This window comes from Cryptosporidium ubiquitum, assembly GCF_001865345.1.
Source record: "Cryptosporidium ubiquitum isolate 39726 chromosome Unknown contig_20, whole genome shotgun sequence".
NCBI lineage: Eukaryota > Apicomplexa > Conoidasida > Eucoccidiorida > Cryptosporidiidae > Cryptosporidium > Cryptosporidium ubiquitum.
This window is the reverse complement of record NW_021639828.1, coordinates 297,307-319,077: the sequence shown is the minus strand read 5'-3', so window position 1 is coordinate 319,077 and position 21,771 is coordinate 297,307. Positions and strand designations below refer to the sequence as shown.

General features: G+C 34.4%; 11 protein-coding genes across 11 annotated transcripts; 8 read left to right on the top strand and 3 right to left on the bottom strand.

The window, feature by feature from the left end:
• Positions 1-17: 17 nt before the first annotated feature.
• cubi_01471 (translocator) lies at positions 18-2,261 on the top strand (the record flags this gene model as incomplete). The annotated part of the gene is made up of 1 exon (XM_029018483.1): positions 18-2,261. One exon carries the CDS (start codon positions 18-20, stop codon positions 2,259-2,261), a length of 2,244 nt encoding a protein of 747 aa, XP_028873710.1.
• Positions 2,262-2,735: 474 nt separating this feature from the next.
• cubi_01470 (uncharacterized protein) lies at positions 2,736-7,637 on the top strand (the record flags this gene model as incomplete). Its single annotated transcript, XM_029018482.1, has 1 exon — positions 2,736-7,637. One exon carries the CDS (start codon positions 2,736-2,738, stop codon positions 7,635-7,637), a length of 4,902 nt encoding a protein of 1,633 aa, XP_028873709.1.
• Positions 7,638-8,118: 481 nt separating this feature from the next.
• Positions 8,119-9,729, bottom strand: cubi_01469 (oocyst wall protein 6; the record flags this gene model as incomplete). Its single annotated transcript, XM_029018481.1, has 1 exon — positions 8,119-9,729. One exon carries the CDS (start codon positions 9,727-9,729, stop codon positions 8,119-8,121), a length of 1,611 nt encoding a protein of 536 aa, XP_028873708.1.
• Positions 9,730-10,408: 679 nt separating this feature from the next.
• On the bottom strand, positions 10,409-10,879 carry cubi_01468 (uncharacterized protein; the record flags this gene model as incomplete). Its single annotated transcript, XM_029018480.1, has 1 exon — positions 10,409-10,879. The coding sequence occupies one exon, from the start codon at positions 10,877-10,879 to the stop codon at positions 10,409-10,411; it is 471 nt and encodes a 156-aa protein (XP_028873707.1).
• A 482-nt stretch (positions 10,880-11,361) lies between these two features.
• On the bottom strand, positions 11,362-11,796 carry cubi_01467 (uncharacterized protein; the record flags this gene model as incomplete). The annotated part of the gene is made up of 1 exon (XM_029018479.1): positions 11,362-11,796. One exon carries the CDS (start codon positions 11,794-11,796, stop codon positions 11,362-11,364), a length of 435 nt encoding a protein of 144 aa, XP_028873706.1.
• Positions 11,797-12,472: 676 nt separating this feature from the next.
• Positions 12,473-13,573, top strand: cubi_01466 (uncharacterized protein; the record flags this gene model as incomplete). The annotated part of the gene is made up of 1 exon (XM_029018478.1): positions 12,473-13,573. One exon carries the CDS (start codon positions 12,473-12,475, stop codon positions 13,571-13,573), a length of 1,101 nt encoding a protein of 366 aa, XP_028873705.1.
• Positions 13,574-13,782: 209 nt separating this feature from the next.
• On the top strand, positions 13,783-15,099 carry cubi_01465 (uncharacterized protein; the record flags this gene model as incomplete). The annotated part of the gene is made up of 1 exon (XM_029018477.1): positions 13,783-15,099. The coding sequence occupies one exon, from the start codon at positions 13,783-13,785 to the stop codon at positions 15,097-15,099; it is 1,317 nt and encodes a 438-aa protein (XP_028873704.1).
• Positions 15,100-15,315: 216 nt separating this feature from the next.
• Positions 15,316-16,308, top strand: cubi_01464 (uncharacterized protein; the record flags this gene model as incomplete). The annotated part of the gene is made up of 1 exon (XM_029018476.1): positions 15,316-16,308. The coding sequence occupies one exon, from the start codon at positions 15,316-15,318 to the stop codon at positions 16,306-16,308; it is 993 nt and encodes a 330-aa protein (XP_028873703.1).
• Positions 16,309-16,615: 307 nt separating this feature from the next.
• cubi_01463 (uncharacterized protein) lies at positions 16,616-17,767 on the top strand (the record flags this gene model as incomplete). Its single annotated transcript, XM_029018475.1, has 1 exon — positions 16,616-17,767. The coding sequence occupies one exon, from the start codon at positions 16,616-16,618 to the stop codon at positions 17,765-17,767; it is 1,152 nt and encodes a 383-aa protein (XP_028873702.1).
• Positions 17,768-17,877: 110 nt separating this feature from the next.
• cubi_01462 (uncharacterized protein) lies at positions 17,878-18,717 on the top strand (the record flags this gene model as incomplete). Its single annotated transcript, XM_029018474.1, has 1 exon — positions 17,878-18,717. One exon carries the CDS (start codon positions 17,878-17,880, stop codon positions 18,715-18,717), a length of 840 nt encoding a protein of 279 aa, XP_028873701.1.
• Positions 18,718-19,543: 826 nt separating this feature from the next.
• On the top strand, positions 19,544-21,658 carry cubi_01461 (DEAD box Y chromosome-related protein; the record flags this gene model as incomplete). Its single annotated transcript, XM_029018473.1, has 1 exon — positions 19,544-21,658. The coding sequence occupies one exon, from the start codon at positions 19,544-19,546 to the stop codon at positions 21,656-21,658; it is 2,115 nt and encodes a 704-aa protein (XP_028873700.1).
• Between the last annotated feature and the right edge of the window lie 113 nt (positions 21,659-21,771).

Genomic DNA, 21,771 nt, shown 5'->3' with positions numbered 1-21,771 from the left:
AGAAACAAATATTCAAAATGATTGTAAGCGATTCCAAAATTAATAATTCCCTTGGAGAAAAAAGTCCAAAGGTAGAAATAGAACTTGAGAGCTCTTCTTCTGAGATAAAAGGTGGCTTGAATCGTGATTTGGAACAAGGAATATTAAGTAATAAATGTGAACACTCAAATGATATTACAAAAAAATGCAGCAAAAGTGATAGCCCAAAGAAAAACAAAATATTTAGCAAAATTAAACTATCCAACAACAGTAACATCTTTCTAACGTTATATGCGATTGTAGGTTATTTTTTCACATCGATTGCAATTATATACTATAACCATTGGCTCTTTGATAAAGTAGCACCTTATCCTGTATTTGCAACGTGGGTTCAACAAATTGTGGGAGTATTCTGTTTTGGAATCTTATCGCTCTCCAGAAGAACTCCAAATATGTCAAAAGTGAATAAAAATTCTTCCGGAGAAGCTTCAAGAGATAATACAAATGCAAGAACAGAAAATGAAACAACGCAGGCGAATGTAGTAAGCACAAACTGCACTTCCAATGAAAACATATCTGCGAAAGAACTCGAAGCAGGTTCGAATGGAAGTATTCCTATCGAAATTTCGTTCCAAGAAAATTCCTTAATAGAAGAAACCTCACTACCAGAGAACTCTGCAACGAACGCCCCACAGAATATAGAAGTTGAAGAAAACGTGGGTGATGAGAAAAAGAAACAAAAAGAAAGCTGTCCACAATTCAGTGCTGAAATGAAGAAGTTACTGAAGATACTACCTATGTCAATATGTTTCGTTGGGCTTGTTGCGTTTGGAAACATTTGTTTAAAATATGTGCAAGTTTCAACTTATCAGCTCGCAAGATCAGGCTCATTAATTTTCACTGTTATTGTATCTTATTTCATGCTTGGCCAAAAACAAACTTGGCAATCTATTCTTGCATGTATAGTAGTTTGTGCTGGTTTCCTAATTGGCTCCCTAGACAGATCTACTCTTTCAGCGATGGGGATTATTACTGGGTTAGCATCATCATTTTGCCAAGTATTTTATAACGTTTTCATGAAAAAATGCATGAACTACTTCAATGGAGATGCTGTACAACTGATGAAATATAACCAATGCATTTCGACTATTCTGTTAATCCCGTGTATATTCCTTGCCCAAGAGATGAATTTGATTTTGAATTCTGCAGCATTTGATATAGATAAACCGGAATTCTTTAGACTTTGGGTTTTGTTAATATTATGTGGGCTTCTTTCAATGCTTTTAAATTACTTTACATTTCTGGTTGTAGGATATACTTCGCCTGTTACATTTAATGTGCTAGGCATGTTCAAGAGTTGTGCACAAACAGCAGGCGGGTTTATAATATTCCATGACCATGCAAGCGTTCACACTATTACAGGTATTTGTTTAACCCTAGCTGGATCAATATGGTACGGCTTCGCAAAGTCCTTAAATTGCAACTTTGGAAGTAAATCAAAAGTTCAGTCCGAGGTGAGTTCAGAAAATGGCATGGTTATTTTCAAGTCCGAATTTGAACAAAAGGTATCCATTCTTGCAAAAGAATTGTCAGAAGTTGAGGAGCTTTGTTACAGTTCAGATGTTAATCATGAGAACAAAAAATGTAACTATGAAGGTTTTGGAGATCTGGAACATATTAATTCTTATTCTGGGACGGAAATGATGATCATTTCTTCAAAAATCAGAAAATGTGAATGCCAAACAGACAAGGAGGGGTTAGAAATTAAATGTGATTGTCAAAATAGACAAAAAGAAGTTGACTCTGATACAAATAAAGAAAATGGCTCAGATGGAAAGATTACAGGATCCGTTTCTTTAAACAGTTGTATTTCAAATGGAAACAAAGAAAGCCAGTATACTGGAAATACATTAGCAGACAAAACTTTGGAACAAAAAGATTTAGAAAGATTGTTTGAAAAATTTGCAAACATTTCTAGGGAGGATTCCACTGATATAAGAAGCAGCATGTCTAAAATTTCTGTTTCAATGCCTGCTAGCATATATGCCTCGCCTTTGGCTGAAAGCAGGCAAATTTCAGCTGATAGAATTTCAAACAATAGGGGAGTCGAAACGTCAAATGACAATATATCTTTGGACGTTAGCATAATGGTTGAATCTGAAAGAGAAGCCACAGTCCAGAATGATGACCAGAGGTCATCTGGGCAAAACAATGAGGAAAGTGACGAGGAAAAATCAACAATAACAACTGGAACTAATAAGAATATACGAGCAGAAGTATAATTCAGCAAAAGTTTATATGTGAAATTCAGAAAATTTCAATGATACGGAGATTCTATTATGGCTCATCTATTTTCCTAGAAATAAATTTAGACTAACATTAAGAAATGTTAAAAAAATCGATGAATCACTTGTAAAATAATATTCACTAATAAACAAATAATAAATACCTAAATATTAGAATTCGCACGGAAATGTGTTTGTAAATATAAAAAATGTTTTAGTTTTCATTATAAAGTTCTATAAATCATATTTTTTATTATGCTTCGTTTCTCCATGTAGTCAAATTAAAGATGCCACCCGCCAATCTTCTCATCAAGAAATGCTTTTTTTATATATTTTGATGGTCTGGCGGGAAAAAACCACACAGAAATCGAAGGCCGAAGGGTTATTTTGCTTGAAAAAAAATATACAAATACTATTTTAGGAGTGAATTAAGAACAAAACTGGCGGAAATAAATAGTAGTTTAATCAAGGATGGGACAGGTACCTTTGATCGCTGCCAAGAGTACATTATTTATGTATTCTGGTATTCGTTCAATAGTTGTAGGCAACAAAGAAAAAGTGGTCCCACAAAGGCCACCAGATTTAGATATCATAGCATCTGGAGAGAGAGACCGAATTTCTGATGATTGGAGGTGGCTTGCTTTAAAATCTGAGAAACGCTTAAATAGCATGAGAAAAATGAATTCTTCGTCGGAGCAATTGAAACAAAAATTAGGGAGTACGTTTGATATAAATCAGTTTTCTTGTTTTGTTCCAAGAACTGTATTGGAGGCAATTGCTGATAAAAGAATTAGTTATGCAGATGAATTTGATGTAATCATTGAGAGTTTCAAAGGAGCTGTCATGTTTTGTGATGCATCAGGGTTTACTGCTCTAACAGCGGCTTTGGATAAGCAATTAAACGGTGCAGAGAGGTTGGGTGAATGTATTAATAATTTTTTTACTCCACTAATCCAGATTATTCATTATTGGGGAGGAGATATTATTAAATTTAGTGGAGATGCCATTTGTGTTGTTTGGCCAGTAGATGATGAGTCTATTAATTTAAATAACGGAGGGGTTGGCGTTATATCTGAAAGTTCAAGCAGTTCACCTCAAGTCAATGCCCCTCAAAGCAATACTCAATTAAACAAATTAACCAGAGACCTTAATAAATTTGTAAATAAGTCAAAAATCAATGATGATAATAGTCCGTCTACTGCAGAAAAAAAATGGAATCGAGAAGAGCAATTGGAACCAGAAGAACCTCCCTCACAAAGCAATACCAATACTGCTGAAACATATTCTGTTGATATGTTCCATGCATGCAGATTAGCATGCGAATGTTGTATGGATATACATAGGACCTTACACAACTTTCCTACCCCAATTCCAGGAAGACACCTAACTCTTCATATCGGCGTTGGATATGGTAGAACGACAATTTTACAGGTTGGAGGTGTAATGGATAGATGGGAATACGTCGTCGGTGGGCCTCCATTTGAAGAAATTGCAATTGCAGAACCGTTAGCAAAGAGTGGAGAAACTGTTATATCCCCTTCAGTATACTCCATTCTTGCAAAGCATGTAAGCGTTGAATCATGCGAAGGCAATCCAGATTTTAAAAAACTAAATAGTATACTCCTGCCGAGACCACCACCTCCTCCTCCTTTAGCTTCTATTCATATTCATGATGAAGATGTTGATTTGCTAAGAAGATATATTCCACCGCCGGTTTATAGATGTCTTTCAAGTGGTTACAATGTTTTCTTGAATGAGGTGAGGCGTTTAACTTGTATTTTTGTTTCAGTTAAGGGGTTAGATATCTCAACTCATTATGGTTCTAAAACCGCACATCAATTAATGCAATTAGTTCAAAAGGCAGCTTATACTATGGAAGGTAGTGTGAACAAGTTTCTGGTGGATGATAAAGGCGTATTATTGTTAATCATTTTTGGACTTCCGCCAGTATATCATTTGGACGACCCTTTAAGAGCAGTTTTTGCAGGTTTGAGAATACTGGATAGTATTAGATTTATGGGCTTAAGTTCTAGCATTGGAATAGGTACTGGTAGAGTTTGGATTGGAACAGTCGGATGTGAAATTCGTAAAGAGTACACTGCACTTGGTGATACAGTTAATTTATCGGCCAGATTAATGGGAAGAGCAGGTGAAAACGAAATATTATGTGACCTAAATACATATGAAGCATGTAATCATGCAATGCAATTCGTACAAAAGGAGTCATTTTACCCTAAGGGAAAAGATGTCTCTATAAGTACATTTTCTCCAACCGGTATTTTAACAAAAAACCGTCTACATGGCAATGCTTTTGGAAAGGCTGAAACAAGCGATTTGACAGATTCAAATCTACCAGATAATAAAGATCACTTGAATGCCAAGGATGGAGTTTCCGTTGATAACTTATTGTTAACGGAAAATTCAAATACTCAGAATACTGACATAAATCCCAATATTCCAAATCTTCAAAGTATCAGAACTTGGCGAAGCTGGAGGCCATTAAAGAAACTGAAAAAGTTTTTCAAACCCAGGTATAGTTATGGCCTCCCAGATATGAATGGTCCAAATTTCAGAGTTATCCCAGATTATACAATGGAAAACATGCCAGAAAACAGATTTTTAGGCCCTTTAATGCCTTGGGAATATTATGAACCTTGGGATCCAATTTTGCGTCCAACCTTAGACTTAGGAGGTGTAATGACAATTTATGGCAAGGAAAACTGCGGAATAGATGAAATTATTCAAAACATTGTATATCTTGGAGAAAGGTTAGAAAGGAAGGTTTTTTTGTGTAGTAACATGCCTGATACGCCCTTCATAAACATAGGAAACGTACCTCTATTGCCGTGGAAAACTCTTTGTACAGATATTGTAGAATCATGGCGTCTAACAAAATCTAGGGAAAAAAAAGGATTTTCAAATATAGATCGTGATAATTCAATTTATGGATTAGCCAAGGAACTTACTCATCCTTCTTTTCACTGGAGTCTTCATAAATTAAAGCCAGTATTACAAGGTTTGGTTCTCCCATCAGAACTTTCAGAAAACAAGGCTTTCTTTAAAATGGGAAAATATAAGAACAAAGAAAGCAAGAGAATGAAAAACATTTTTAGGAATCCCCTATTATTTGTACAGAATTTGAATGGCCAATCGGAATCATTGGATAAAGAATTAAATGACAGAGGATTCGAAAATGATGAGAATTTAAATAAAGAAACTTTACAAAATGAATTAGATGATACAACAAGCTCAGAAGAAGAGTTATCAGATGAAGACGATGAGAAAGGCTTGGGCCCAATTATTACATCTCTAGTTAATGGCTTTTCAATGTATGAAAATAGTATCATTTGTTTACATGTAAAAAGCGGAACATGTTTCTATGCTGGAATGGAACAGGAAAGTTGGAAAATCGCCAAGATGATTGCAAGAATTGCCATGATACGAAGAAAAAGGAAGGTTGAACATGACTTTAAAGAGTTAAAAAGATGGCGTAGAAAACATTCCAGAATATGCCTCTTTTGTAAAGGATTTAAGAGGCCAATTCAGCATATTTCCAAAGACACTTTGTATTTATATAAAACAACAAAGTGCACTCCTCCAACCTTTAAATCTTCTCCTCCTTTGCTATTTATTTTAATATGCAGTAGTAACACGGACTCGATTGAGGAACAAAAAGAAATTATTCAATGGGCAAAGGAATGCAATGCTTTTATTGAAGTTCCAAAATTAACGCTGAATGAAACTTCCAAATTTATTGGGCATCAATTAGGTGTTAATACTCAAGTTCCATTTCAACTCGTTGAATATGTTCACAGAGCTTCTGGAGGTATTCCTGAACATATAAAAAGAACTTTATTGCAACTTCTTTCACATAGAGCAATTTCTATCAGCACACAAGATGATCAACAAGTAGATGACCCTGAAAGAAAAGACTCGCTAATATTAGATTCTGATAAATCTATAAATAATCCAGATTATCTATCAAATAATATTATTAGCAGGAATGCAAGCATCTGCTCCAATACTGTTTCAGGTATCGACTCTTCCATAGGAAATCAATTTGATTTTGGAGCAATATCAAGCATTGTATCAGGATATAGTTTGAAGAATATTCAAGGCGAATTGGGATTCAACTCATCAGTATACTCTTCAAGTGATGAATCTTCTTCATCCGGTTCTTCTTCAAGCGATGACTCGAAAGGATGGTCCGATAGTTCAATAAAAAGGAAAATTAAAGTTCCTAGATTTAGGACTCCTGGACCACGCGAACTACTGAGCAGTGATGGAGTACCTATCGTTGGAAATAGGCAGGCGAATTGGTCTCCAAATAATGATTTGTCAGGGTCTAGACACAGATTGTCGTTTACAAAGTTAGATCAATCTTCATACCTATGTAAGAATTCCGAAGATAACAAAAGATACATAAAAGTCACTGGGCAACTAAGGAAAATACCTTTTGCGCCAGAGATTGTGGCAGACTGCATGTCTAAGTTAGAACTGCTTGAACCAGATGAACAAATGGCTGCCAAGATTGCTAGTGCATTTACATTTGCATTTACTGCTTCAGAGCTGCACGAAGTTTATCCACAAAAAAAATCCCCCCTTGAATTTCTAAAAATGATTAAGGCTATGGTAAATAAAGACGTTTTCGAAGTTTGTGACACCATAAACTTTGGAGTTGATAGATCTAGACGAGGATCAATAAATAGTGACCATACCTCAAAACATAATACTCTTTATGAAAATGATCAAGATAAAAATTTAAATGTATATGAAGATGAAGTTTACAAAGATATATCCACTTCAACCCCTGTTATGAAGGATATCTCTGATTACTTGTTAAATATGAATTTGCCAGACTTTTCTAAAAGTAATAAAGATTCTACAGATGCAGCTGACCCATATCCAATTGAAACCTCCGAAATAAAGAATGAAAGGAATGAAACAAATAATGATCAGCCAGTTAACATTAATATAATTATTACAGAAGACAATCAATCAGTAGCAGATGAACACGAATTTCCAAAGCTTCAGAATTGCGATATTTTGCCTTATTATATTGAGTACTACCGTTTCCAAAGCGTAGCTTTTCAAAGAGTTGTTTCAGAGTCTCTCCTTTCAGATGAAAGAAAAAGGCTCGCTAGAATTTCTAGAAAAACGCTTTCAAGAAGGCTTTCCAAGCTTAGTCCATCTGTTAGAAGTGCATCGCCTCAACTCCCTTCATCCCCTACAGATTCATCTAGCAACAAGTTTGCTGATAACAACGAAGCTAACAAAGTGTCAACAAGATACCTTTCAACGATACCTAATAATATTAGTGTTAATAACAGTATTCCAACTAATTTGGATGCATTACTTGAAGACGAGAAGTGACAAAGTTTATTATAAATTAAGCTTTAGCAATTAAAAGGTTGAATTATAATTAATATATTTTACTTTTAGTGAATTTCATATTGAACCTATTTAATTTAGTTTTAACCACTAATATTCCTAGCTTTCTTGAATGATTATACTTACTATATATACATATATATCAATTGTTCTAATATGCCATTATTATTTAGCATAGCAAAGTACAAAAATCAACGTAAATTAGCAATACATCTAGTTATTATTGAACATATGTACAGAAAAAAAATTCATCTAAATTTTTCGTAAGTACGAAAAATACAAATACAAATGAATTTAAAAATTACTTAAAATTAAAATCGATCAAATATCTTATTATTTTACCTAGAATAGAGAAACGGATATCTAAACTGGTTGATTTTGCTTTCATATAAAAGCTATTCTTATTTCCTATTTAATGAAATTTTGTTTCTGCTATTCAAAGTACTCAATCTTATGATCTAATTTAATAGTGATTATTTGCTGTCCTTGTATTTTTCCCATGATGCTTCTCGTGAACTTTGCTCTCACATCTTCCATGGTTGAAATGATATCCACTTGGGCAAGAAAGAGATATTTTTGTATGTTCGGTTTTAGCACATTGAGAGCCATCCGGGGTGAGAACCATTCCATGTGGGCATACTGGTAATGCAGGAGTTGCAGCGAGAGATACACACTTTCCATGCCCATCGCTTGTACCTGAAGGGCACATATAACTCGTCTTTGCAACAATTTCTTGAATACACTGTCCATTTTCAAGATTGTATCCATGGGGGCACTTCAATGAAAATGGCTTTCCTGTAGTTGCAGTACACAAACCACTTGGTGGAACTTCGCTTCCATCAGGACAGAAACCAATCATTGGAGCAGTCTCAAATGAAACGCATCTATGATTTTTTAAAATACCAGATGGGCAACTTTTTGATGGCGATTCAGAGATCATCTTAACACATTGACTTCCTTGCCTGGAAAAGCCGATTGGGCAATCCACAGATGCTGGTTTCATTTTTTCAGAAATACATTCCCCGTTTCCGCTTTCAATATAGCCATGAGGACATTGCATCATTGGTTGTTCTGTAATAATATTGAAGCACTTATTGTGGTGTCCATGCGGTGTAGAACCTGGTGGGCAAGAAACTTCTGGCTCTACGTTCGAAATGCTTACGCATTGTCCTGATTCGAGCTTAAATCCCTGCGGACATTCCTGGATAATTGGCCTCTCTTCCATACGAATACATCTGGTTCCAGTTGAATCTAATTCAAAATCGGATGGGCAAGTAGGAATAATTGGAACGTTTGTTACCACAATACATTTGTGACCTCTTGGGATGGAACCTGGTGGGCATTGCGAAAGAGAATCAACTTGTAGAAGTCTATTACAGACTCCGTCCTTAAGTTGGAAACCTTTCTCACATTTTAAGTTGGGTCTCACAATATCTACTATCACACAAATATCACCCCTAAGTTCATATCCTTGTTTACAAGAAAATATCACATCTACTGTTTCTGTTCTAGTACATTGAACCATCCTTCCATGTCTATCAACTGGCTCAAAACCAGGAGGACAACTTTCCAATGGTTCTGTCGAAATATCTCTGACACATTCTTGATGTTTCCTTTGGAAACCTGGTGGGCATCTGTAGTCAGCCGCAAATTCCTTCATAGAAATACACTCCTCTCCGGCCAATGCAAATCCATGTGGACAAATCCTCTCAGCCTGAACAGATTGTCTAGTAATGCAACGTCCGTTAATCAATTCAAACCCTGGTTCGCAAACCAGGACAGCTGAACTGTATTCCTTCCTCACACACTGCCCTTCTCTCAACTCATACTTCTTTGGGCAATCTACTGAACTTGGAACAAATAATGTTCTTGTACACTGTTTTCCACTAATGGAATATCCTTGTGGGCATTCAATAATTGGGGCAAGAACATCTGTGTTTGATTCGTAATAATTCACATTTGTTGGAATAACATGATGCCCATGCCCATGCAAGTGTTGCCCATGTTGTGCATTGACCTTGGAAACTGAAACCAAAGTTCCAAATGCAAACAAAAATGATCCCAAATATTTCATTATTATTTAGACTTTGTATTTTCAATCTTTAACTCTTTTACAGTTATTATTTTGAAATATTATTTTAACTTGAAAGTCTGAGACTAAATTATAATGTTTTCAGGATATATTTTTTTCAAGCATCGCTCCCGTTCGTACTCCTCCATAATATTTAATTAGATCTCAAAATAATGTAGAGATCGTAATAATTCGGTTTTTCTCGCAATCGAGACTACTCATTATTCTTTAGGATGGTGCATGTAACTAATTTGACGCCATTTCGTATAGGCGCTCACACTACTTAATTTAAATTTTAAGATAGTATTTATGAAAGTAAACAAAACTATGAGTAAAGAATTACGTAGCTATGACGGTTTTGTTCGAGGCTATAATGAAACAATGATTAATACTTCCGTAGATCGCAATTAGCACCAAAACCAAAAAAAAACCTCAAGATCTAAACCTTCGAATTTCGCAAGCTCACCTCGGAGCTTAAATTGGAAGTGATAAGCGTGAAAAATGCGAAACTAAGGATTCAGTGGCAAGGTTAAAAAAACTTTAGTCTGAAATTAACAACCGAAAAGAAAAGTATTATATCTATTATTTAAAAACAAGCTAATTCTATATCACCATGTTTTGTTTCAAAGTTTAATATAGAAGAATATTGTTGAAAAAACAGAATGAACCGTCTGAACTAATATTAATTCTTGCATTCATCACCTTTTGTAGGGAAGTAGGTCAAACCACATCTACCACAGCTTGTTCTATTAAAGTGTTGGGCCATAAAGACCCCTGCTCCGCAAGTTTCTGCTGGGCACTCACGACGTAGCTTAACTACCTTGTCTCCATCAACCTTGTAGTACTTGAGTACCGCCAACTTAACCTTCTTCTTTTTGTGTTTAATCTTCTTTGGTTTTGTGAAGTTCTTCTTCTTCTTTTTAGCACCTCCCAACACTGCTTCTGAAACATACAAAGTGGAATAGTCAGAAATACCTGCTTGTTCTAGGGTTTCAAATAGGTCCAATGTACCAAAACCGTAACTGATGCATTGGGAGTCAATTGGAATTCCAGACAACTCGCTTATCATATGTCTTAATTCCTCCACACTCATTGTTGGAGCAACCTCCAACGATCCGGTGTTGCCGAGACCATATCTAAAAAATATCTGCATCTTAAAAAATTACTCTTCAAACAAAAAACAGCAAGATAGAGTCAAGAAATATTTGTTCCCAAGGGCTATGAAACTCAGAATTATTGAGACAAATAATAATTAAAAATAATTAGTGGCGCCTTGTTTTTTTTTTTACTATTAGCTAATATTTTAAATATATTCACTACCAATTAATTACTATTTAATAGTCTATAATTTACTTATATTTTTATACAAAGAGACGTAAATATTAATTCACAGAAAATTATCTAATTAGTAATTTTAACCTACCGCACTCAGGCGGCAAACAACCCCTTTGTATATTGTTATATTCATTACCGTAGAAACTTACTTATACCTGCAATGAGAGCCAGTCTATTCAAACCGTCTTTGAAAAGTTTTAAAGCTATTGCCACTCTCGGTTTGCCATAGCAATTTTTGTATCATTTGTTGATTTTTGTTGAAGACGATTGACATAACTGGCTATTGTTCACTCTTTGCGCTCATGACCTTTTTGAAGATGACCTTGTAACTCTTTTCTTACTAGCCGTACCTGTTGATGCTTCTGTTGGTTTTGCATTTGCAACTTTTGAGCTATTCCTGGTAGTCCTTCTAGTTGGTTCTGTGTTATGACTAGTTTTCCTTGACTTCTTCTCCTTATCAGGTGTAACTTCAGAAGTTACCTTCCTACTTGGAGTTTTTTGTTTGGTGGATGACCTTGTGGCTCTTCTTGTCACAACAGCGTCCTTACTATTCGATGAAGCGAGGTTTTCTTTCGTTAATGATGCACTTCTTGTTGGTTGTTTGCGGATATTCTTCTTATGAGTTTGCTTTTTTGTTTCACCCCTAAAGCATATACTCAATATCCACAATCCGAAAAAAACGACCAGAAGTATACCAATAACATATTTTAGTAGCATGTCATTCACTTCCTTCATAATTAATATAATGCTACTTACAATTCTACCAAATATAAATGAATATATGCCTTGATTCAAACACACAATCTGCGATTTATCACGCAAAGCCAATTTCCTGACCTATTATCATATATTGATTTTTTTCAATTTCCGATCTATTTCTCCTTCCACATGTTTTTTAGAATACTTACATATGTGGAATACGCATAAAATAATATACCGCCTAAACCAGCATGTATTAAAGATAATCCTATAGCAATTAATAATTTTCAACTGCAAAAACAATAACTATCACACCTATTACTACAAGTAAAAAAATACAGAGATTAATATGAGCTTTTTACAAAAACCTGTTCATTTCAACATATTTTCATTTATTTACGTATTTATCCATTTATATATATATCTGTTTCTAAAGGAATATCTATGGAAACTTGTTAAACTTCAAATCGTTACTTATTTTGCTTTTTTCCGACTTATACTTAAAATAAACAAATAACTATCATATAGATTTCTCTCTAATTTATAAAGTTTATAGCTAGATGCGCCTTTTGCGACACGATATTGAGCGCCATATAATATCACTGTCATTAGCGTGGCTAACGGTCATAAGATTGTGTACCGAAGTGATGAATAATTTAATATTTGCTTAAAACGATAATAAATTTAGTAATCTTGATTTCCAATTGAACCAATGAAGATATTTATATTTAATTCATCTGGAATAAAAATTTTTAACATTTTATTTTTGTTATTATTAATTAATTATATTGTTCCTGAAGTAAATGGAAAGTCAGCATATACTGATATCATCGAAGATGATTATTCATATTTAGTCCGCTCAAAAATAAATAAAGTTGAGAGGCCTATTGATATACTTTTGCACCTTAGTCGGTCGAAAACTCCAAAATACACAGTAGTACTATATAATGTATATTATACCATAAAGGTTATAAAGAAGTTGAGTACAAGTATGTACGTTCATTTAGTACGACACTTAGATCACTATGATAGAGAATTTAGTGATAATGTTCAGTTCATCATTCCAAACTTTTATCCCAATGTTGGATCTATCATTTCATCTTTGGGTCGTAAAGCACGTGCCTCTTTGATTTCAGGTACCCTCCCAGAAGAAAAATATATCCAAACAGCTGTAGCATCTATATCATTCATTAATAACGCAATTAGAAGAGGTGTTATTCCTTCTCACCAAACTACTGCATTTTATGGAAATTGTGTTGGCGGATTAATAGCTTCTGCAACTTCCGTGGCTTTAAAAGAGTCTATTGCTGCTGTGGTATTAAATGGTTCTTCCTTATTTATGCCGGACCTTGTAAGACGCAGACTTGCTAGAAAAACTGCACTTAAGTACGTCAAATATCTTTTAATTCACTCCTATAATGATAATGATATTCCTTATATTCACGCTGAAAATACGAATAATGCATTGACTAGCTGGGGAGCGGATTCTACAATCTATAGTGTTGAAAATATTAGTCATTTAAATACAATGATTAAACACAAATATACCGGTTTAAGATTCATTGCCTCAGTAATATTAAAAAGACCGGAAATTTACAGGCCTCTTGATACGGAAAATCAGGAGCTAATTCAATTTACTAAAAGAAGAATGAACCCAGAAGATATTGAACCAATTGTCCCACCTAGGAACTCTACAATTTCTTCAGATGATAACGATGTATTTAAAAACAATACTATAAAATTTAGTCATTCAAATTTTATAATAAAAGATAAAGGGCATGCTCTAATTGTTGTAGATCAATCAGCTAAATAGTTTATTGTTACACTAATTGTTATAATCTATTTCATTCCTAACTCTTTGTATTTTGATTCTTATTAGCTTTTACTGCCGTTTAAATTAGGTTTTCATTTTTTTCAACATTTGCAAAGGCTCTTGAGCGGTTTGTTTTCCTTTAAAGCTGTTTCACTTACTGGGAGCGATATATTGCACTTGTAGTGTTTCTTTGAATAATATTGAAAGTTATGATAGTTCAAGGATATTATAGACAATTAATTCCAGGGGTTATGAGGAGTGTAGCAAAGGTTGCATTTTTTTCATCAATGACTTCCATTACCAAAAAAAGGCCAGTATACTTTGATTACCAGGCTACAACACCAGTTGATCCAAGAGTTTTAGATAAAATGATGCCTTTTTTCACAGAAAAATTTGGGAACTCACATTCTAGAACTCACGGATATGGGTGGGAGGCAGAAGATGCTGTTGAAAGTGCAAGGACTAACATAGCGAACCTTATTAAGTGCCAACCTAAAGAAATAATTTTCACTTCTGGGGCAACCGAATCTAATAATACAATAATTAGGGGAGTATGCGATGTCTATGGCGATATAAAAAGTAAAAAGAACCACATTATTACAACTCAAATTGAGCACAAATGTGTTCTTTCAACATTAAGAGAACTTGAACTAAAAGGTTTTAGGGTAACTTATCTTAAAGTCAATAATAAAGGCCTTATTTCTTTAGAGGAACTAGAAAAGTCTATAATTCCTGGTGAAACAATTCTGGTTTCTATTATGCATGTTAACAATGAAATTGGAGTAATTCAACCTATGAATTTAATAGGTGAGCTATGTAAAAAGCATAATGTCTTGTTCCATAGTGATGTGGCTCAAGGACTGGGAAAAATAAATATTGATGTTGATAAATGGAATGCAGACTTTCTATCTCTTTCTGCACATAAGGTGTATGGCCCAAAAGGAATAGGAGCATTTTATATTCGCAGCAAACCTAGAAGACGAATTAAGCCACTTATTTTTGGTGGTGGCCAAGAACGAGGAATGAGATCCGGCACAATACCAGTACCATTAGCTGTTGGTTTTGGTGAAGCATGTAAAATAGCCTCTTCTGAAATGAATTTAGATTCTATACATGTCAAGTCTCTATATGATAAACTTTACAAGGGAATTACTACTCAACTACCTGACGTAGAACTCAATGGTTGCAGTATAAACCGTATGTTCGGGAATCTTAACTTAAGTTTTGCTGGAGTCGAAGGAGAGTCACTAATGATGAAGCTATACTCTATGGCTTTGTCATCTGGAAGTGCATGTACATCTTCATCATTGGAGCCTTCATATGTTTTAAGAGCTATTGGAGTCGGGGAAGATGTCGCGCATACATCCATTCGCTTTGGGTTAGGAAGATTCACTAGGCATGAAGATGTAGATAAAGCTGTTAAAGAAATCGTCGAGTCGGTAACACTTTTAAGAAAGATGTCTCCTCTTTGGGATATAGATACAGGCACAAGAGTTAAAAATGAAGAGTCACTAAAATGGACATAAATAATATTTAGAATACACAAAAAAATTAAAATATAGATAGGATGCAAAATTTATTATTTAATTAATGATAGATTTATACTATAGTAACTTATTCGGAATGTTCTTTTTTTAATGAATCTTTAAAAATTTGACTAGTTCGAAAATATTCCTGCGTGATGGCGCCCATTGTTGGATACTAGTGCAAGACTACCCAATGATATAATATAATTTGAGGTAATGGGTATAGTTGTGTTATTACTCATTATATTTGAGCAGCTTTTCATGAGAACTTATGGCGGATTGAATTTGCCCGATGAGACTGTCCAAATTATTAATTCAGATTTTAACTATTTGAGAAATATAGGTTATTTACAGCCATTAAGACTAGGCTCATTTGGGCACTTATCTCGCTCAAAAACACCTAAATATACCGTTATTTTTATGCATGGATTTGTAGTGGATAGTAGCTCTCTATATCAGCTAACCTCTAAATTTTTTGTTAGAATGGTACGGCATTTGGATCATTACGACCAGGGATATAGTAATAATGTTCAATTAATTGCTCCAAATTGGCACAAAGAATTTATTCCCTTTACTGAGAGAATGCCAGATGTAACTCTTACTACGTTTAAAGCAGGAAGACCATCAGCAGATCAATATATCTTACAGGTAGTGAGTTTAATTGCCTTTATTAATAGTTTAGTAAGGCAAGGCATTATTTCTTCACTTGAAAATACAGGTATACACGGAAATTGCCTAGGAGGAATTATTGGTATCGCTGCATCTCTCGGAATGAAATCGAGTATTGGGGCAGTTGCGACATGCAACTCTGCTTTGTTACATCCGGACTTAATCAGAAGGAAGATACTGAGAAAGTCTGCCTTAAAAACTTCCTTTTTGTTGATTCAAGGTGATGAAGATAAGATAATTCATCATAAGTTTGCTTCTGTAACCGAATCTGTTCTTAAAGAATGGGGTGTTAAGAGCGTTCTACTTCACAGAACAAGAGGTGGGCACTTCCCTGTCATGGCAAAACATCTATATACAGGTTTCAGATTCATTGCATCTGTTCTTCTTAAAAGACCAGAAGTATTTCGTCTTGAAGACTCTTATGACACCGAACTAATTGCAAAAACAAAGAAAAGAGTGGACAACACTACAGAAATTGTTCCTATCATTCCCAATATAATTCCTAATGACAGCATTAAAAGCTTTAATAACACCATATGATTGTTATTTTGCTGGTAAATGTTTTGAATTTGGTATTTAAATATTTCAAATAAAAAGTTTTAAAAACTTCACTTTTTATGAATGATTTTTAACGATTGGAAAAAATATGAAACTTCTCTATTAAGAAGCACTTTCAAAATAATATTAGTAGATGTAAGTATTCATAGTATTGCTTTCTTATAACTAGATCAGTTGATTTTTTTTTTTTTTTGTTTCATTCTCAATTTATACACATCATTTTTCTGTTATTACACTTTTGGCTCAAGATTGTGCCGCCTGGTAATTACTTGTTGATTTTCTCTCCAAAATGTTGTCGAGGTTTTTGAAATTAGCGATTATTGCAATTTTTACCAGTCACTTCCCTCGAAACAGTTGCTTTGACTTAAATTCCTGTCAAAATAATGCTCAAAGAGTAGTTCCTGTTGAAGAAAATGAATCTAGAGCATTTTTATTAAGGGAAAGAGTTGGAAATCCAAATCCAGTCTTACCAAACCATTTCCCAAACGAAATTTTTTACTCTACAACGGACTATGTACTTAAAATTGGCGTTAAGTTGGCATTTTATGGAGATTACATTAGCTCTGATTTTAATTACATTAGTGTCAAGGAAAAATACGGGCCAAGGTTAATAAATATATGTGGTCACTTTGTTCACAAGAACGTGACTCCAAAGTATACGATTTTAGTTTCACTTGGTGGGTTGAGCTCTCATATGTGTTCACAAGAGTCTGTTAAATTTTTTAGAAAATTTGTCAACTATGTTTCAAGCATATATGGTCTGGAAATGGTAAATGAGTCTCAGTTTATTTTCCTAAATTGGTTTAATCTTGTTTATAATGATTCCAGCACCCTTGTATTCACCAATAAAATGATTAAATATTTTTTTAGAAATCCTAACAAAAAAGACGTTATTGTTCCGGCAGTAAGTTCAGCCGCTTTTATAAACAAATTGCTCCGTATAGGTGTGATTCCATCGTTATCTAATACTGGAGCATATGGATTATGTATAGGAGCGTTGAACATTGCAATTGCATCATTACTAATTAAGGAAGATATAAAGGTTGTTGTTCTTAACGCACCATCATTTTTTAAAAAAGATTATCTTGAAGGTGTAGTAAGTAATACATTAAAGAGAATTTTAACAACAAAGTACTTTCTACTTTGTGGAAAACGTGATCGATTATTTCATTACAAAAGACATGGTAAGGGATTGTCCAAGTTTCTACTCAACTACTCAGACTATGTTAGATATATAAAACTTGATGCAGATCATGAGGAACTCATTAATAACTATATTTATACAGGTATTCGAATAATCGCTACTGCTTTACTGAACAAAGAATATACAATTTCATATATTACTACTAAAGAGTATAGTAAAATTCCCAAGTCATTTTCTGAAACTCAATGGTTTAGATATGTTATGTATTCTCCCAAAAAAGATGAGCGTTTAATGTAATTTTCATAATACGCAATTAATTGTATGTGGCAAAATACAAAATGATCATGGCGCCATATATTGAGATATTGTTATTCACATACTTTTCTTCGATAAAGAAGACTCATAAAATGGATTTAAATGACATTACAGCAACTGTTAAAACTGCGTTCTGTAATACCCAAATTGCAGAGGCATTTGCTGCCGCTGTAGTAGCATCTTCTAAAGGGAAGGAAAATATTATTCAGGAGAGTTATGATTTAGAGATTCAGAAACTGTCAAATGAACTAAAGGCATTAAAAAGCTGTATAAACGATATGCAACAATCATTTTTAAATAAATTTGGTGCGGATTCGAATCCAATAGAAACTTATGAAATTAATGATAATGTTTCAGAAAAGAACGGTGGTATGAGTAAAGAATTTCAGAATAGGGAATGGGAAACTATGCAAAAATATATTTATGAACATTTCAAAAATCAAACAGAAATACAGACAAAAGTTAAGGAAATAGAAGATTATATTATTCGTGGAAAAGAGGATTTCTCGTTAAAGAAAAGTGAAATCAACTCTCTCGAAAAGAATCTAGAAGTTAGTACTGAACATATTACAACTCTAGCATATTTAATAGAGAATCAAAAGGACAGAATCGATGTATTAGAAGAAAAAATTGGTATATTAGAGGGAAAAATAAACTGCTTAGATGAAAAGTTCATTACAAATTTTAAAATATTAGAAAACGTGTCACAACTAACAGATCTAATTACGAATACCCTTCAAGCCCAATCAAAATCATGGGAGGATTTTTGTAAGACTTCTAAGAAATTAAGTAAGGACGCTGATTATCTAATAAAGAAGAATGCTGGTACTTTTGAGGAAAATAGCACCGTGGATGAACTTGCATTACTATTTAAGAAGTTTATTGACGAAATACAGCATATTCGACCAGTCAATTTTGTTCCGAAATTCTAAATTTCATTTTTTTATATAACCTAATTTGTGTTGCTGCCTCTTCCTGTACTTTTCCTCTAACATTCCTTTTGGAATACATGTATATAATATATGTGTGCAAATTTTTCCTTCCTTGTTTAGTTGAACTTGATTGTTAAGTAGAAATGCTTCTCTATTTATTCTTTCCCAATTTATAGGTGTTAAATTATCAGGAATCGACGAAATAATTCCTAACTTTTCGGGATTTGGACTTGGGACCGAATTTTCGGTGATTAACTGACTCATCGAAGACTAAATTGCAAAGATCAGAATTGATTTATAGCCAGTCCAATTATTGAAGATGGAGTTTAATGTCTTAAATAAAAATGAAATGATCTATCTTCGTTTTGTATCGATATTTTTATTTAAAAAAAAATGATAATAAAGTTGTCAGAATCTTAACTAGTAGTTCTGACAGCGAGTTTCTGTAAATACTTGCTAGTTAAACATTAAAAACTAAATCAATACTAATAACTTTTAACTTACCTCAATTATTTCTACAAACTATTACTTGCTTGTTCCATGCGTAAATAACAAACGATTAATTGGCGGGAATAAAGCTCAAATTAACAAATATATAAAAAGACTAAATCTTTAAAGTCAGCAAAAGATTTGGAATTCTAATACCAATATTTAGTTTCTACTCTCGGTATTCCGGTATCGTGATCTTCGCTAAATGATTATTTTTACACATTTTCTTTTAATATAACAAACAAAAATAAGACACCGCTCTAAAGTAACATTTATCCGCTCACTCCTTTTGGCATCGTCTTTTTAATTAATATAAACAATAAGTAAATTCAAAGAAATGTCTGAAAAGGAGATAGGCACTCGTGATCAACAACAGAATGTTGAACGCCGGAAAGATGGGGCGTACATTCCCCCACATCGAAGGCAACAAGGGTTAAGAGAAGATCCTAATACTAACTTGACAAACCTGTCAGGGAATCAAGGTAATTTTTACAATGGCCAAAGAAACAATTCCGGTAGGAACAATATTGATGGCAAACGTAATGATCAGGGTGGAAATTTAGGTTTCAGGAAACATAATAACTCCTTCAATGACTCAAGTATGAATGTGGACCGATTTAATGCGTTGGGTGAGAGGCAGTCGAACACCTCCAACTCCAAGTACCAATATAATGGAGCTCTAGGAGGTAATAGTGATCGATTTGGAAATCTGAACGAAAAACCTCAGGAAAGAGGTTACAACAAATACTACAACAGGAATCGTATTGGCGTTTCTGGTACAGGTTGGGACGTAAGAGATGGAAGATCACTTTATCGTGATGATGAAGACAAAATATTTTCAAAGTCAAAAGAACACAGAGCAGGAATCAATTTTGATGCATATGACAACATTCCAGTAGAAATGACTGGCTCGGATACAAATAAGATCAGGCCGATGCAAAGTTTCATGGAGCTTGAAGGAATACACGAAATATTGTTAGATAACATTAGAAGAGTTAAATACGAGAGGCCAACCCCAGTTCAGAAATTCTCTATACCCACTGTTTTACATGGGAGAGATTTGATGGCATGTGCCCAAACTGGATCCGGTAAAACGGCGGCGTTTCTATTTCCAATTGTAATGAAGATGCTTAACGACGGTCCACCTCCAACTCCCCAACAATCTTCTTTAAGAATAAAAAGAATGGCATACCCAGTTGCTCTGGTTCTATCTCCAACCCGTGAACTTGCCATACAAACTTATGAAGAATCTAGGAAATTCTGTTTTGGAACTGGCATTCGAACTAATGTACTATATGGTGGAAGTGAAGTTAGAAGCCAAATAATGGACTTGGACAGGGGTTCAGATATTATAGTAGCAACTCCAGGTAGGCTTAGAGATTTAATTGATAGAGGAAAGGTTAATCTCAAATTAATTAAATTTTTAATTCTGGATGAGGCTGATCGAATGCTTGATATGGGTTTTGCTCCTCAAATCAGGGAAATTGTAGAGGATTCGGATATGCCTCATAGTCTTGATGGTAGACAAACTGTTATGTTCAGTGCTACTTTTCCACGTGAAATACAACAACTTGCAAAGGACTTCCTGCATAACTACATCTTCTTGACCGTTGGAAGGGTTGGTGCAACCAGTGGTTCCATTGTTCAACGTGTTGTATATGCGGAGGAAGACCACAAACCTCGTTTGCTAGTTAAATTATTATTAGAACAGGGCGAAGGGTTAACTGTCGTTTTTGTAGAAATGAAGCGCAGGGCGGATCAGATTGAGGACTTCCTAATTGACCAAAATTTCCCTGCAGTATCAATTCATGGAGATAGATCACAGCAGGAGCGTGAGCATGCATTGAGACTTTTTAGAAGCGGTCAGAGACCGATTCTTGTGGCTACTGATGTTGCTGCTCGTGGGCTTGATATTCCAAATATTACTCATGTAATCAATTTGGATATGCCCTGCAACATAGATGATTATGTACACAGAATAGGAAGAACGGGTAGGGCAGGAAACACAGGTTTGGCTACTTCTTTTGTCAATGAGAGTAATAAACCTATATTAAGAGATTTGCTAGCAGCATTGGAAGAAAGTGGGCAGGATGCCCCCGAATGGTTTCAAGATATGGTCAAATCATGTACGGCTTCGTTCGGGAGATATGGTAGTAGATTTAACAAGGGCGGAGTATCTAATTCTCAAAGAGGAAGTAGAGGGTTGCATAGCTTTGGAAGTGTGGACATTAGAAGTAATCAGGGAGGTAGTAACTACAATTCCGTAAATTCAGGCTACAGTTATTCTGGAAATAACTCGAGCTCTGGAAATCAAGGTTCTAGCAATGAACAGTGGAGGAACAATAGAAAAGGTTTAGGTAACCACTCCTACAATGGGATATCTGGGAACGGGAATAATGCTTCTCACTCTAAAGTTTCCAACAGAGACTTTGATCATGATGATGCATGGTAAACAATAAATATTACCATTCTTGATATCGGTATTATCAATATGAATTACTATTATCTAATTAAATTTTTATAGTATTCTAAACGGTTAATATTGGCAATGTCTCTGACATCTTG